The 17,287-nt window shown below is 39.5% G+C and overlaps 1 protein-coding gene across 1 annotated transcript in view; it reads right to left on the bottom strand.

The window, feature by feature from the left end:
* Positions 1-14,377: 14,377 nt before the first annotated feature.
* Positions 14,378-17,287, bottom strand: part of RGS21 (regulator of G protein signaling 21) — a 43,566-nt gene continuing 40,656 nt past the window's right edge. Inside the window, exon 4 of the mRNA XM_030206758.1 lies at positions 14,378-14,581. Coding sequence (XP_030062618.1) covers positions 14,378-14,581 — 204 coding nt within the window. The remainder of the gene's footprint in view (positions 14,582-17,287) is intronic.

Genomic DNA, 17,287 nt, shown 5'->3' with positions numbered 1-17,287 from the left:
TAAACCTACAGGTGATATGGAGAATGCTGCAGGCTTTAAACCAGACAATAACAAAATCTGCTCGAGATACTTCTCAACTAGTAAGTAAAATTGACTTTTTGACCAACTCTTTAGAAAAAACTAAACAAGAAGCGACGTTATAAACTGAGGTATTTCAGCAGGAAGTAAAATCTTTAAAATCAGTGACTGAATCCTTAGTAACGGATAAAATGGTGATACATAGAAAAATTGAGCAATTTGAAAATTTCAATAGAAGGCTCAATCTTAGAATATTAAATTTTCCTTGGACTCAGGAATTGAGTCCTACTGAGCTCTTTAAGAAGTATTTAAAAGAAATTCTGCTGTACCCGGACTCAGCTATTCCTCCTTTAAATAGAGTATATTATTTACCAAGTCCTCTACTAGCTGAGCCGAGAGATAGTGGCAAGAAAAATAATTTGAACAAACCTTCGAACTTTCAAGCACAGCTGGATATTTCATTAATTTTGGAGACATCTATATCTGATATTGAGCAACGTAGATCTCTTTTAATATCGTTTGTCTTTGAACAGGATTTGAACGCTGTATTGAAGTTATACTTTAAAAATGCTTTGAAAATGTTTTGTGGTCAAAGAGTGTGGATATACCCGGATGTCTGTAAAACAACTCAAGACAGGAGAAAGAAATTTTTATTGTACAGAGAAGAGACCCGAGCTCTGGGGGCAACATACTTATTGGCTTACCCATGTAAATGTCTGGTTAAATATTTGGGCGTAAAATATACCTTTTTTGAACCGGAACATCTTAAAGCATTCTTGGAGATGAAAAAACTAGCTAATAAACCTGTAGAGTAATCGATATCATTTAAGTATTAAAGTAATGGGGGTAGAAGGCCAGGCCATATATGCATTTTCTTTTTCTTTCTTGTTTAAGATCTCCTATTATCTAAATCACTTCCCCCTCAAGGCAGAATTGTGGTCTAATTAATTGAATAGCTTGCTCTTCTCCTTATTGAAAGTATTGTAAGTTTAATGCTGTAATTACCTTTGTTTTTGATCAAGTTGTACAGTGTATTACATATTGCATGTTCCGCATGTAAAAAATTTAAATGATAAATAAATAAAATTAAAAAAAAAAAAAGAAAGAATTGTAATGCTCTGGAAATTGAATATATGTTGAAGATGAAGATTCATCAGACACTATAACCAACACAAGCATAGAAGGTGTAGATTGTTGAACAAAAGACTGTACAAAGGCAAACCGATCTGCACTGTGTCAGGAGCAGGGCTATTTTTGAGGGGGTACTTGGGGGTACTGAGTACCGACACTTTTTCCATTGTCTGCTTAAATTGACCCATGGTCCTCAAGCTTTAATGAAAGAGCTCAGGCTCTACACACCAATTCCTCCTTGTCATAGATTCTATGACTGGTTGCAGGGGGTCTGGTTATGGTGGGGTGGGTCCCTCAGTTATCACCCCACCTCTGAAGGGTGGTCTGGCATTTGAGTACTAGCACCTTTTTTGCTTGAAAAAACACACTGGTCAGGAGGCTGTATGGAGGAAGTGTTCACACTGCACTATTAGTGTTGTGTAGCAGTAGGAGTTTTTGTGCTGATGTATGCATTTGTCAGTGCATTGGCTAGGATTGATGAATGCAATTTTCTCTCAGGCTTTTGCGGGTGCTCCAAAAGTGGTCATGCTATGTTCTTGTAAACCTCAGGGGGTACTTAGCCCATCTTGACTAATGTATGGCAGTCCCTTTTTGCGCTGAAGGGTTGATGACCTTTCATTGGAAGATTCTCAAATGTATGTACAGATGAAGGAGTCTTTTGCATGGAATGATTTTCAAAGGAGCACTGTAGTTTTTTCTTGGCTTTGAAATGTTCTCAAAAGTGATTCAGACATTCTCTTCATGTTTGTGACAACATTTAAGCAGTGTTTACACAAGCATAAGAGATACTTGTTTATGTGTATCAAAATTCTGCATCTTTCTTTTGAATTTTGGACAAGGTCTAAATCCTAACTTCAATTACATTAATAATGTCTGCTTTTTTATGTTTTTTTAAAGAACATGATAAAGAAGAAACAAACACAAACAGAAGAAATAACTATTTAGAAACCAATCAGTATTTAGCCAGTAGTAGTCAGACTTTTTTAAGCCCTGACTTCTATCAGATAAATTAGACCCAGATATTCAATGATAAGCCATGTCTTGGAAACAGCATTGAATATCTGGGCCTACCCAGGCATACCCTCACTTCCAGCACTTATGTGGCTCCTGGACATAGGATATTTATGCAGATATCAGCTGAATATTGGGTCCCCCCCCCCCATGGTTCTGACCCTCCCTTTCCAGTTCTACCACTCTGCTCCCCAACCTACCTGTTCCAGTTCCCATCTTTCTCACTCCCTGATTGGGTGCCTCTTTTTTTAATACCCCCCCCCCCCCCAATGCTTCTGCTCGTTAATCCAATTTCCCCTTTCGGATCCCCCTCAATCCCTTGCCCAATCTCACTGATCCCTCCCCCACCCCACCCCACCCCAATTTTCTCTTATATAGAAGTCTAATCCTAGCGGTAGTACCACAACACTACCTGTGGGGGACAGCACTGCCATTTTAAACCTGGATCCATATGGGGTAAGAGTGGAAAGGGACTGCTCCTGCCCCATCTGAATAGACCAGCAAGGATTATCTCTGGGTAAATCCTGAGGATGGCTGTGGGTCTGGGGAGAGCTCGGGGTGAGGGAGGAATCTGGGAAATTGGACAAAAGATTGGGAGGTCAGACAGGATGGTTGAAGGACATAATAGAGGGATAAGAAGGATTAAAAAGGGGAATGATCATCTTGGGGAGCTGGGGGGATGGAACTGGACTAGGGAATTCAGTGGGGATTAGACAAGAGATTGATGGTACTGAAAAAGGGAGAGGGGAGGATCAGATTGGCAAATCAGAAGTTACGCAGGTGCTGACTGATATTCACTGCTAAGCAGGAAAGATAGGACAGCCTTTTGTGCAGTTGTGTCTGGATGCTTAGCTATGCATGCACAGGCTCTGAATATGAGTCCTCCCTGACTCCAACCTTGAACTATCCCAGCTCTGCCCAGATTTTGATTGTGCAGTCTAAACTGATATTCAGCAGCATTGCCCATTAAGTGCCACTGACAGGGCTGATGTTAGACATTCAGGGGCCCAGGGCAGAAACTGGGGAGTGGGACCAAAAGCTGGCCATTAGCCTATCTCCTTCAACTTAAGGTAGACTTGGGGCCTCCTATGGTATGGGGGGCCCAGGGGAATTGCCCTGTTTGCCATGCCCTAACACCGGCCCTGGCCACTGAATATTGGCAACCAACCTGCTCAGCATGGCTTAAGGGGGTAGGAGCCTCTCTTGCCCAATTAAACCATGCTGAAAATCTATCCCAAAGTTTTTATTGGAGAGCTTTGTTTTTGTATTCATTTGGCTAAGCAGAAAAAAAAAACTAAACTCAGGATCTGAGGATACCACTGTGTGCAAAAAGGGCCACACATACTCAGAACATGCTCAGTCATTCTATTTTGTTTAACCATCTGAGATCTTGTGGTTTTTCAGAAGTCATACTGGTATGGTTCTCTTCCTTTTTAAAGGGAATAAGACAAGAAGTACATATTGGTGATTTTACATCAGAGAAAAGGGATCTTGTAACAAGGTAAAAAGTACAGTTCACAGTTCAGCTTTATTTAATATATAGCAAATAATAAAAGATATCTAAGTGGTTTACACATTAAAATTATTAAGGTTAGAAAAATGGGTAAAGACAAAAGGTGAGATTAGGTTACAGGGAGGAATTTAATTAAAAAAAAAAAAAAGCATTTATTGGTCATTTTACATCGGAGACAAGAGATCTTGTAACAGGGGTACCTCAGGGATCATCTCTATCATCTACTTTGTTTAAAATGTATCTGATACCAATTTGTCAGAAAATGAAGCCATTAGAATATACATTACAGAGTGTATGCAGATGACAGACAATTCTTTTTTGCATTTGATACATCAATTGATTGTGCAGTTTCCCATCATCAGTATATATTTGTGACTGTTGCTGATTGGATGCAGAGGAAAGAATTAGTATTAAGGGAGGGGGAATTCATCAAGGTGAAGTAAAAGTTGGCCCTTGACCACATCTTGATTTCCCGTTGGATTCAGCAACCCTTGGGATCTCAGTACTGCAGGATGCTGAATTCCTTTTTAGAGGAATAAAGCTGTTTGCAAACAGCATTCTTCCCATGGACCAGCAGCATCAGACTGCAAAGCTGCAGCCCATTGCTCCTGGGCCTGCAGATCTGGTTCCCCCAGGCTCCCAGTAACTCCTCCCCCTGACTTTAGCCTACACCCCCCCCCCCGCACATGGCCCACCCACCCACCCCCCTAAGCGACTATCATTCAAAATCATTGGTAGTTCGAGAGGAGCCTAGGGAGTCTTCATGGAGTTAATCCAGGGGTCTTTTATAGAAATATGACCCTTAGCAGTAGTCACACAAGATTAATGATAGCTGCACCATTTGGAAGCCGGAGCAGCACAAAGCATGAGTGATTGGACATCGCTCCTACCAAAGAAACCTGGACCCCATATAACCCCACCTCCTCAGACCACCAATGAATTTTAAAGGTAGCCCCTGGGGGGGGGGGCATGTGCAGGGGTGGGCTAAAGTCAGGAGAGGGGTTACTAGGAGCCTGGGGGGAACCGGTTCTGCAGGCCCGGGTGCATTAGGTTGCGGCTTTGTGGCCCATTGTTCCCAGTCAGTAACATAGTAACATAGTAACATAGTAGATGACGGCAGAAAAAGACCTGCATGGTCCATCCAGTCTGCCCAAGACAAACTCATATGTGTATACCTTACCTTGAATTTGTACCTGTCCTTTTCAGGGCACAGACCATATAAGTCTGCCCAGCAGTATTTCCCGCCTCCCAACCACCAGTCCCGCCTCCCATCACCGGCTCTGGTACAGACTGTATAAGTCTGCCCTCCCCTATCTTCGCCTCCCAACCACCACCCCCTCTTCCCCCCAACTGCTCCGCCACCCAATTTCAGCTAAGCTTCTGAGGATCCATTCCTTCTGCACAGGATTCCTCTATGCATATCCCACGCATGTTTGAACTCCGTTACCATTTTCATCTCCACCACCTCCCGCGGGAGGGCATTCCAAGCGTCCACCACCCTCTCCGTGAAAAAATACTTCCTGATATCTTTCCTGAGTCTGCCCCCTTCAATCTCATTTCATGTCCTCTCGTTCTACCGCCTTCCCATCTCCGGAAAAGATTCGTTTGCGAATTAATACCTTTCAAATATTTGAACGTCTGTATCATATCACCCCTGTTCCTCCTTTCCTCCAGGGTGTACATGTTCAGGTCAGCAAGCCTCTCTTCATACATCTTGGAATGTAAATCCCATACCATCCTCGTAGCTTTTCTTTGCACCACTTCCATTTTTTTAACATCCTTCGCAAGATACGGCCTCCAAAACTGAACACAATACTCCAGGTGGGGCCTCACCAACGTCTTATACAGGGGCATTAAAACCTCCTTTCTTCTGCTGGTCACTCCTCTCTCTATACAGCCTAGCAATCTTCTAGCTACTGCCACCGCCTTGTCGCACTGTTTCGTCGCCTTCAGGTCCTCAGATACTATCACCCTCTCCCCGTCCGTGCCTATCAGACTCTCCCCGCCTAACACATACGTCTCCCTTGGATTTCTACTCCCCAAGTGCATCAGCAAAAAGTTGGGGTTATTTTGCCATGAGTCATATTAGGGTCCTTGCATAGTAATGAGATGCAAAACATGCATTTACATATTTTACATCTCATTACTGTATAACCCACAATGACTTAATTATTGCTGTTCTATTTCTAGTCAAGAGGCGTTAGGGCCCTTTAAGTTGTATCAAGGGCCAAATAACACAATGTAAAGCCCTAACGCCCTTAATGTTGATAAGACAGAAGTGAGGTTGGTGGGAGATATATATGGAGAAAATGTACCCACCAAAGTTGATCCATGTGGCATAGAAATTCAACTCGCTCAACAGGTTCCAACATGGTAGCTACATTGGATTAAAAACTTTTAAACAGTATATTTGTAATGTGGTAAAAAATTTCCTTCTTCAAGTTGTAGATGTAGAGCAGATTGAAAAGTTGTATTCCATTAGATGCGTTTAGATTAGTTGTGCAGAGCATTATAATAAGTGTATTAGACTATTACAATGTCTTTTATTTAGGATTACCAGCATTAAGCTTAAAGGCTCTGTACATTATCCAAAATGCTGCAGCTGAATTTGTGTTTAACCATCCATATTTTCAACATATTAGCCCAGTTCTTAAACAATTACACTGGCTCCCAATGGTGAGAGAATCATTTTAAAGAAAGCTTTAAAACAAGATGCAGATCAGTATCTTTCTATGGGTCTTACATTATATCCTCCAACTCTGATATTATGATCAGAAGATGAATGACGTTTTACCATTCCAGCATTAAGAAAAATACATTTCGAGGAAACTAGGAAAAACACTTTTTCAACTGCAGGCCCTGTAGCCTGGACTTAGCTTCCTTTATAGATTATAATGACAACTGATACGGAAACTGCTGAAGAGATATTTATTCACTAAGGCCTATAAATGTGTTGTGTTGAAGCCAAAGTTGATGATTAAATGGACACATAATAATGAACACGTAATGATGAAACACAAACAGGCAATAGCAGTTAGATTTTTGTCCTTATGTGATTTTCTAGCTTTTGATTTTTATTACGATTCTATATGTGTAATGCGTGAGCTGCTTAGGTTTAAGCAGCATATAAATGAATAAACTATAAACCATCTGTTCCTCTTCAGTACTGCCAGATGACATCACCCAACTTCTGTGCCTGACTCAATTCTACTTGTCAATAGAATATTTGCTGTGCACATGTAAAAATGTTTTGCCCTTTTTTTTTTTTTTAATAACCCCCATATTAACAATATTAAGCAGCTAACCATTTTGGTATATTGGAAGCAGGTGAAAGTTTGCTCTTCAACCAGGCCTTTAATGGAAGAAGTAACTAACTTGATAGTCTCTCACAGACACATACAAAGAGTAGCACCAGCTGCACATACTGTAGCAGGACACGTTTATCCACTCCTACCCTAGCTGAGATAATATTTAAGCACCTCTCTGACTTACATAGTAACATAGTAGATGACGGCAGAAAAAGACCTGCACAGTCCATCCAATCTGCCCAACAAGATAAACTCATATGTGCTACTTTTTGTGTATACCCTACCTTGATTTGTACCTGTCCTCTTCAGGGCACAGACCGTATAAGTCTGCGCAGCACTATCCCCGCCTCCCAACCTCGAGCCCCGCCTCCCACTACCGGCTCTGCCACCCAATCTCTGTTATGCTCCTGAGGATCCATTCCTTCTGAACAGGATTCCTTTATGTTTATCCCACGCATGTTTGAATTCCATTATCGTTTTCATTTCCACCACCTCCCGCGGGAGGGCATTCCAAGCTTCCACTACTCTCTCCGTGAAAAAATACTTCCTGACATTTTTCTTGAGTCTGCCCCCCTTCAATCTCATTTCATGTCCTCTCGTTCTACCGCCTTCGCATCTCCGGAAAAGGTTCGTTTGCAGATTAATACCTTTCAAATATTTGAATGTCTGTATCATATCATCCTTGATTCTCCTTTCCTCCAGAGTATACATGTGCAACTTTCTTTAAATTAGTCCCCTAATTTTCTAACTCTTCCAACTATCTTACATATCTATATGCTCCATCTTTGATTATACCCGATGCTGATAAAATATTTTATTACTTATTGTGTCGACATTGTAAGTAGTATAATACACCATACTTTGTATTGCTAATTGAATATTTTTACTGCTGTAATGGTCTATTGCCTATGTTTGTCTTATTCATGCTGTACACCTCCTTGCGTGAATTCCTTCAAAAAGACAGTAAATAAATCCTAATAAATAAATAAATATTATTTAGGTAAAATATTTTTGATAGCATAAAGGATTTAGGGCCTCTTTTACTAAATTGTGCTAGCGATTCCCGGCGTGGCAAATCAGAGGAAGCCCATAGGAATTGAATGGGCTTCCTCTCATTTGCTGCACAGGAATAACTAGCGTAGTTTAGTAATAAAAGGCCCTTAAAGAACAACTTAAAGATTTTCACCAGAAGAATAAGATGATAAAATTGCTTTAGCAAATATGATAACTTCAGAGGAATAACTGAATCAGTTAGAAACAAGAATTCATATTTTCATGGAGGGGTAGCCTGATGATTAGTGCAGTGGCCTGTGAACCAGAAGAAGTGGGTTTGATTCCCACTGCAGTTCTTGGTGACTCTAGGTAAGTCGCTTGACCTTCCATTCCAGAGGTACAAAATAAGTACCAATATATAATATGTGATCCACTTTGTAATCACAGAAAGGCGGTATATCAAATCCCATACTCTTTCCCCCATATTAGATAAATTAATGACCTGTCTGGGACTCTTAACTGCTAATGCACACTTAGGCTCAGATTCTGTATATGGTGTCTAAAATATAGGTGCGTTGGAATAAAGTGCATAGTGTTATTATATAAACCACAACTCCAGACTTCGCGCCTTCTGTCTCGCTGCACCCTATGCCTGGAATAAACTTCCTGAGCCCCTACGTCTTGCCCCATCCTTGGCCACCTTTAAATCTAGACTGAAAGCCCACCTCTTTAACATTGCTTTTGACTCGTAACCACTTGTAACCACTCGCCTCCACCTACCCTCCTCTCTTCCTTCCCGTTCACATTAATTGATTTGATTTGCTTACTTTATTTATTTTTTGTATATTAGATTGTAAGCTCTTTGAGCAGGGACTGTCTTTCTTCTATGTTTGTGCAGCGCTGCGTATGCCTTGTAGCGCTATAGAAATGCTAAATAGTAGTAGTAGTAGTACAGTAAGATACAGTTGATAGAATAGCGCATAGGCCAGGGGAATGTGTGTACATTTAAGAGCAGCCATTTACACCACTGAGGTGTAAATGTCTGTGCCTAAATGTACACGCATTCTCCCAAATTCTATAACAAAGCTTGCAAATTTGATTGAAACTCCTGATGCACCTACACTCCTCCCATGGCCCACCCCATTTTCAGCCACATGCATTGGAATTTACACACATCTCATTTTAGAATACGCCTAAAAAGAAGTGCATGTAAATTCCAATTGTCTGCCAATTATCATGACTAATTGGTTCGATACTCAGTTGCACACTACTCACTGCACCTTATATAGAGTCTGGCTCTTAATGTAGAAAAAAAGACTTACTGCCAAATGCATTAAAGCATTTTGTGGCAATTTGCCTGTCAGCATGCACTAATTGCTCACTATTGAATTTTAAAGTTTTTTTTTCCAGGAGGGGGCATGTCATGGGTGGGTAATGAGCATGGAAACATTATTCAGCTAGTGTGTTCTCATTAGGGTGTACTAACTGGATAATGCTGACTTAGTAGGTGATGTTATCAACGTGGACTACCATCAAGATGGGTTATTTTACTGATACTTTAGCTCAGGGTCCCATTTTATGCAATAAGAAGACCATGTGTTAAAATAGCATGAGTTGTGGTAAAATGTTAACTGTAGCCTACATTGATAACGTCCCTCCTCAAGTCCTGTGCACTAATGGAAAAGTTAGTGTGAGATCTGCAAAACTTATATACTTACAATAGCCTCAGCACTGCCACATTCAAAATGGGCTTAGGGGTGAATTCTATAAACGATGCTGAAAAATTAGTGCCGGAAAAAATTGGCACAGAGCACTATTTTATAAACGGTGCTCTGAGTTGATCGCCGTTTATAGAATAGTGCTTAGATCTGATTCCCAATCCCAGAAGTTGGGCATCCATATTTATGCCAGCTGAAACCAAGTATAAATGCTGTCACCCAACTGCTATGTTACTTAAAAAAATTTCTTGAAAAATCATTTTGGATCAATGCTGATTCACAATCTGCTGCTTAAGACACGTTGATTCTGCAGCACCTGTGTTGTTATATCTGAAGATCCACATTATTTAAATGGGATGTTTGCAAAGCAATTAAAGATATGTTGAGTTGCGAAGGATGCTGTGAATAATTTTTGATAGGTGCCTAACTCTTGGCATTTCGGTACGGGACTAGCAATTTTTTTGAACACCCTTGGCCCACCCTTGGCCACACCTCCTTTTGAGTTGCATGCTAGTGGATTTGAGCACCTGGTGTTATAGAATAGAGCACAGGGAGATGCATAAATACACACAGGCACCTCTGTTGTCTTTATGTAATAGCCCTCAGATCAGTGCCTACTAGGACTTCCTAACAAGATGACACACTTGGCTCATGATCTGTTGTAATTAATTACCCTAGGTTTGTGTGCTTCTGCACTGATGGAAAGTCCTGATGAAAACTAGCTAACTCTTAGGCTTCCTATCTGGATGGAGCTACAGCTGTGACTGAAAGACAGTACAGTATATTTAACTTTCCTTCAATTTAGTCAGACTGCATTCCATTTGAGTTTCAAAGAAATGTGAGGACGTGTTCTTGCAAAGCAAATGAATTTTAAACTACCTTGAGGAAAACTTAAATGAGAACTGTTCTGTAATTGGACAGTTAAGTCAGCATTTCAATCTAATTAACAACTCAAAAGGCAAGAGGCCTGAGGCACAAATCTTATGATTCAATACACATTAGGCTAATAGACAGTTAAAGATGGGAGTCTTGAACTCCTAGTTTTGTATCACTCTCAAAGAGATGATACTGCACTGGTCAGTAAGACATGAAAATAATATTAAAGTTCCAATGGTGCATATAAAAAATGAGGATAAGAAAGCAGAGAAATATTTTATTGAAAATACCATATCGATGATCTCTCTCAAGTCTTAACTGATAGCTACAATTTTTAATAAAGAATACTGACTTTTCAAAAAATACGGGGCTTGAAAAGTGATTTAGCTGGTTGCTGACCAGTTAAATTGCTTAGTCGGGGCTAGCCACTAATATTCAGCGGCATTTAACTGGCTAAGTGCCACTGAATATCGCGGTTAGTGCCAAACTCAAAGTCAGCTATGTTGGGGGTGTTCCAGGGAGCGGAGTCAGTGTTGATATTCAGCCATTAACCCCAGTATTTCCATGTGGAAATCGAAGCGTATTCCATAACAATTTGCATAACTCAGTTAACACACTAATCAGTGCTGATAATTGGATGTTAACAAACAATTATCAGCATTAATTGGCATCAATCAGAATTTATATGCACTACTTGCTAAGCATATTCTGTAACGTGGTGCATATAAATTCTAAGTCGCATAGTTGCAAAGTGGCTGTGGTTATGGGAATGGAATGGGTGGGTCATGAGCATTTCTAAAATCTATGCGCATTATTATAGAATACACCTGCTCTGTGTCTAATTTAGGGATTTACACTAGGTTTTAGTTGGTATAATTGACCACAACTAAATTTAGTTGTGTGGACCAGCTCATGGTGTATTCTATAAAGTTCGCCTAAATTAAAGTGCACTTTATAGAATATGCTTTGATTTTCGTGCAGAAATCTTGACACAATATATAGAATCTAGTCCTAAGCAGCTAGTTTTGCTGAATAAATGGGACTGGTATAAAAGTCTGTCCTATTTTTATATGGTAACCCGTGCCCACTGAAGTGATGAATATTGACTTAAGTGAGCCATGTGTTAGACAGTTAAAATAACCGGATATTCAGAACCAAAGCCTGAACAGGTCCTGGCTTTGAATATCTGGACATGGCAATAAAACAGAAGAACACAAACCCTTGCAGTCACACAAACTGCTGTTCAATTGTTTGTCACCCTCACTGTGTTTGACTCATTTGAATATCCGGACCCATGAGACTTAATTTTCAAAGGGGTTTTCTTTTAGGCATGCATTTGGAGAAAATCTCTTGAACCGGACATCTTGATTCTGCATAATATGAATGCTGTCATTAGATGAGAACTATAGGGAAGTACTTCATGTCCAAAATGCATTTCCTTGTTGAAAGGCAACAGATGAGAATGGATTATGAGAAGAAACAGTAGTCTTTACTCAGTCTTAATGTACATGTGTATTATATATGTGGGGAGGTAATTTTGTACAAAGGTACCCAAATGAAAAGTTCATAAAAGTATCTGTTTTGTGCTGATTTTTAAAAAAGATAATAAGATTTCTAGGTGTCTTTCTAAAATAGGCCCCTAGAACTAGCCCCAATAATATATAAATATTCTCGAACAAACGTCTACCTGCCAAAGAGAGAGTAAATATGTGTATATAATGTTTAATATCTGTTTTATACAGTTTGCTAGACTGCTCATAAAAATAAATACATTTATTTTACATTAAAGTGGCTTACACATCAAATTATCCCCAATCTAGACAAATAAACAACACAATTCAAACAGAATTCGGACATATAAAACAGTAAAAAGACATGGGGCTCCTTTTACAAAGCAGTACTTCCAATTAATGTGTACTGAATATGAAGAAGCTCATGGGAATTGAATGGGCTTCTGTGCATTCAGTACACCGCTAACCGGTAGCGCAGCTTTGTAAAAGGAGCCCTTGAGAAAAGGCCTTCAGGTGAGGACAGTCAACAAACTATAATCCCCCTTGAAAAGCCTGCTAAAACAATCAGGTCTTGAGTGCTGCTTTCAATTTATCTTGGAGCATCTTTGTGTGCGGCCATGCATATTATAAAATATTCAAATATATTGCAATTCTGACCCCACTCTTCACAAACTATACCACCTGGAATGTCTACATGTGAACCACATTAAAGCACACATACTATTTTGATATTCTTATTATTTACCTGATAAAGATTATTATTATAAAAAGGCTTGATATACTGACCTTCGAGTCAAGAATCAGAGCCATATACAAAACAAAACTAATCCGAAAAGAGAAAGGAACTCCATAAACAAGAGACACAAGGAAAGCATTGGAAGGAAGAAAAGGAAGGAGAGAATAAAAAAAGTTCTGTTCTCTTCCAATGGCGGGCAGCCTGACAAAATCAGATTAAATCAAAGTCAAGCAGCCAGAAGAAAAGGGAATACTTGGGTAAAGAGGTGAGAAGATCCCGAAAATGGGGAAAAGAGGGCTCATAGCAAAGGTCAACTGGAAGGGTGTTCCAAAGATAGGGTGCAGTACAAAAAAGAACAAAACAAAACAGAATGATGAGTAGATTCCAGACAGGAACAGTGGGAGCAGAGAGTAGCGGCCCGGAAGGGGTATTCAGGGAGATAAGCGAGGAAAGGCAAGAGGGAATCCCAGAGTATAGAACCTTGTGAGCAAGAGTAAGAATTTTAAATTGTATACAGAAGGATGTAAATTAAATCATCGTTAAGTTCATTTTAATATCATTGTTGAACCATTTCCCCAATTTTCATATATTTTTTCAGTTCGTTTGACACACTTATTTTTAATGATTATAAAAAAAAAACTAATGCACTTAAGAACTTTTTAATTCATGGGTTAACATGTACGCAAATGATTTACCCCCCCCCCCCCCATTTACTAAGCCATGCTAGTGGCTGCCGTGCGCTAATGCTGTTCTTGTCAGGAGGTTGAGTTGGTATCGGGAAGGATCAGGTGATGTGTCTAGGGTTGGGTTGATGTTGAGGGAGGGTTTGGGTTATGTTGAGGGGGGGGGGGGGGGGGTCACGATATGGTTGCACAAACCCAGCCAGCTGTCATTCTAACATTTAGAACCTTGAGCTGTTAACATACCTGAGCCCATAACATTGATAGCCTATACTATTGGCCCAAGCATGTAATGTGGTGCCTGGTGAGCATACCTCCTTCATTTACCACACAAGTTTTACACTTACTGCATGTTAATTTTTGCAGTAAACATGCAATAAGTGAAAAAGTACCACACTTTAGTAAACCAGCCCCTGAATCATTGGACACCGCAGTCTATAATGAAGATTATGACCTGTTACTCTATAGTAACTGTGCTTTGAACAATAAGAAAAGGGTTTGTATTTGGAAAAAAGAAGGAAACTTCACCCACGTAAACTGGGTTTATGCCTTTGAGATGATATAGAAATGTATACATCTATCTATCGATAGTACACTAACACTAATGTAGTTTAATACCACATGTTAAAGCAAGACCATTTGTCTTCAATAAAGCCTATTCACTAAATATGACTTTAACTCAAATTAACACAAATTACTGGGCACTGATGCTCGTTGGTGCATAAGGCCCTTAATTAGGATCATAATTTTGATATTTACTTTGAAATCTGAAGTAAAATTTCAGTGAACTGGAGCAGATCCAGTCTGAACAGCCCACATAAATAGGAAAACAATCTACTTGTAGTTATAGATATTTCCTTTCTTCTTTCTCTTCTTTAGCTTTCACAAAAATGAGAGCCATCTCTTCTGGTTACCATTTTGCTGCTTCTCTCTAAGTTCTTTGTAGGCATCAGACCTTAGGAAACGAGGGAAAGAGTCTTTGGCCATTAGACGTAGAATGATTTTTTGAGCTTCATCGAAACAGGCTACAGTTGGCTGTGAGATATTCTTTGAAATGGTGTCCCTGGTTTTGAAGTCAATGTTAATCTGCAGAAAATCAGTGTGTATACAGTTAGTGTTCAATGTCCAAAGAGAGGTCACTTTGTACATTGTTTGCATAGCAATACACATAAGCAAAAAAAAATTATCAAAAGAAGACCTGCAATCTGATGTTAAATAACAATTAAGAGGGTAATTTCAATGAGTAGCTGTTCAAACATGGAAACATTTCCACTGAAAGTTGGTCTCCCTCTCCACCACTAAATATATATTTGAAAAAAAAAGTGCAGATGTTGTTCACTGGGTGGATACTTACCTATATCCAAAATAGAGCACAGAAAGGGTAAGACTAGTCCTGGGAAAGGAAAATACACACTAAACCTTTTTTTTGAAGGTTCTTTGAACATGTGGATATTTATGGATGCTATGTAGCTGCTAACTTTCTGCTGGCTTGATTTTTACAGGGAAACCCTGTGTGAGGTTTCCCTTTAAAATTATACTTGCATTCCCATTGATACAAAATATTCATGGGACTACTAGCTTCATGATTAGTATACTTAAAAATAAATGGGTAGCTATCCAATATGGCTTAAACAGGCAGGAGAGGCTCCTACACTAACACATACTAGACGAGGCTACTGGTCACTCTGCTTTCTTCTCCTTCAAATCATTTTTGGGCTCCTTATCTTATTTTACTTTTTTCTCTATTTTATGGCTTTTGCTAATTTCTCTTTAACCGTTTAAGTTGGAGTTCTTTTCTTATTGTTTTATGCTTTGATAATTTTATTGTGAACCACTTTGATTGTATGAAAGGAACTTATTAAGTTACAATAAACTAAACTACCATTTAAACCATGGTGAATATCAACTCTGACCTCCCAGGCACAATAAGTTAAGTGATGCATTGTCATGGTGTCCTTTTGAAATGTTTTTGTTGCACAAATTGACTTAAAATTTTTGAATGAAAAAAACAGGAGTTTTTAAGACCGATGAGAGTGGGCTGCTTACAAGAGTGCAGCAGTACAGCCAATGTGCATGCAGTTTGAAAACAGTAGAGGTCTCTGGGGTCTTTCCTCCTCTGAAATATAAATATAAATTAAAGCAAATGAAAATTATTAGGAACTAGTTGTAATAACAACAGTAGATAGAGCCCCCTGTATGTTTTTCTGGCAACACATATGTAAATATTTTTGTTTGTAACAGTACCCTAGGTTGAATACCATCCGGTCCAGGAGATTTGCTACTCTTCAGTTTGCAGAACTGCTTCATTACATCTTCCAGATTTACAGATATTTCAATAAATTTTTCCAACTCTTCAGCTACGAATACCCTGTCCGGCACCGGTATCCTACCCAAATCTTCCTCAGTGAAGACAGAAGCAAAGAACTCATTTAGTTTTTCTGCTATTTCTTTGTCTTCCTTGATTGCCCCTTTTACACCCCGGTCATCCAGAAGGCCAACCGATTCTTTTGCGGGTTTCCTGCATTTAATGTATCTAAAAATTTACTATCAGTTTTTGCCTCTAACGCTCTTTCTTTCAAAATCCCTCTTTATTTTATTTTTGTTACATTTGTACCCCGTGCTTTCCCACTCATGGCAGGCTCAATGCAGCAGGCAATGGAGGGTTAAGTGACTTGCCCAGAGTCACAAGGAGCTGCCTGTGCTGGGAATCAAACTCAATTCCTCAGTTCCCCAGGACCAAAGTCCACCACCCTAACCACTAGGCCACTCTCTTTGCCTTGCTTATCAGCGCTTTGCATCTGACTTGACATTCCTTATGCCGCTTCTTATTTTCCTCATTCGGTTCCTTCTTCCATTTTCTGAAGGATTCCTTTTTAGCGCCAATAGCCTCCTTTATCTCACTTTTTAACCACGCCGGCTGTCGTTTGGTTTTCCATCCTCCTTTTCTGATACGTGGAATATGTTTGGCCTGGGCCTCCAGGACGGTGTTTTTGAACAGCATCCACACCTGTTGTAAGTTTCTTACCTTCTCAGTCGCTCCTGTACGTTTTTCTTTTACCGTTTTTCTAATTTTATCATAGCTTCCTTTTTTAAAGTTAAACGCTAACATATTTGACTTCCTATGTTTACCTTTTTGAAAGGTTATCAATAGAAATCAAACAAAATAAAACATGGAAAAGAAAATAAGATGATACCTTTTTTATTGGACATAACTTAATACTTTTCTTGATTAGCTTTCGAAGGTTGCCCTTCGTCGTCAGATCAGAAATAAGCAAATGTGGTAGCAGATAGTATATATAAGAGAAACATCAAAGCATTACTTTGACAGTCTGACAGAGTGGGAGGGTGGGGGTATGCATGGGGACATCAAAGCATTTTATTGATATTCTAACAGGATGGGTGTTGATAGGTGAGAGGAGGTAATAAACAGAGAAATAAACAGAGAAATATAGCTTTATGGTTTATAATGGGTTAGAAAACCTAGATCCTTATTAAGTCCTGTTTGTTGGGTGTCAAAATATTCAATCATTCCTATTTCAAAGGTCTTACGTTCCTGTATTGTTTTAAAATTACCTTTCAGTATTCTTACTGTGAAATCACTGGTGCAGTGTTCTGGTCTTGTAAAGTGTTGGCCCACAGGGGTGGGGGCTTGACTGGCACCAGCTATTTTCATGTGATGTCTGTGCAGATTGAATCTTGTCTTAAGCATCTGGCCTGTTTCTCCAATATAGCATCCTTTGTTACATTTTTTACACTGAATGATATATACCACATTGGAAGATGAGCATGTAA

This window comes from Microcaecilia unicolor, chromosome 6 (assembly GCF_901765095.1).
Source record: "Microcaecilia unicolor chromosome 6, aMicUni1.1, whole genome shotgun sequence".
NCBI classification, from domain to species: Eukaryota; Metazoa; Chordata; class Amphibia; order Gymnophiona; family Siphonopidae; genus Microcaecilia; species Microcaecilia unicolor.
The sequence above is the reverse complement of the archived record's forward strand: the minus strand, read 5'-3'. Positions and strand labels throughout refer to the sequence as shown.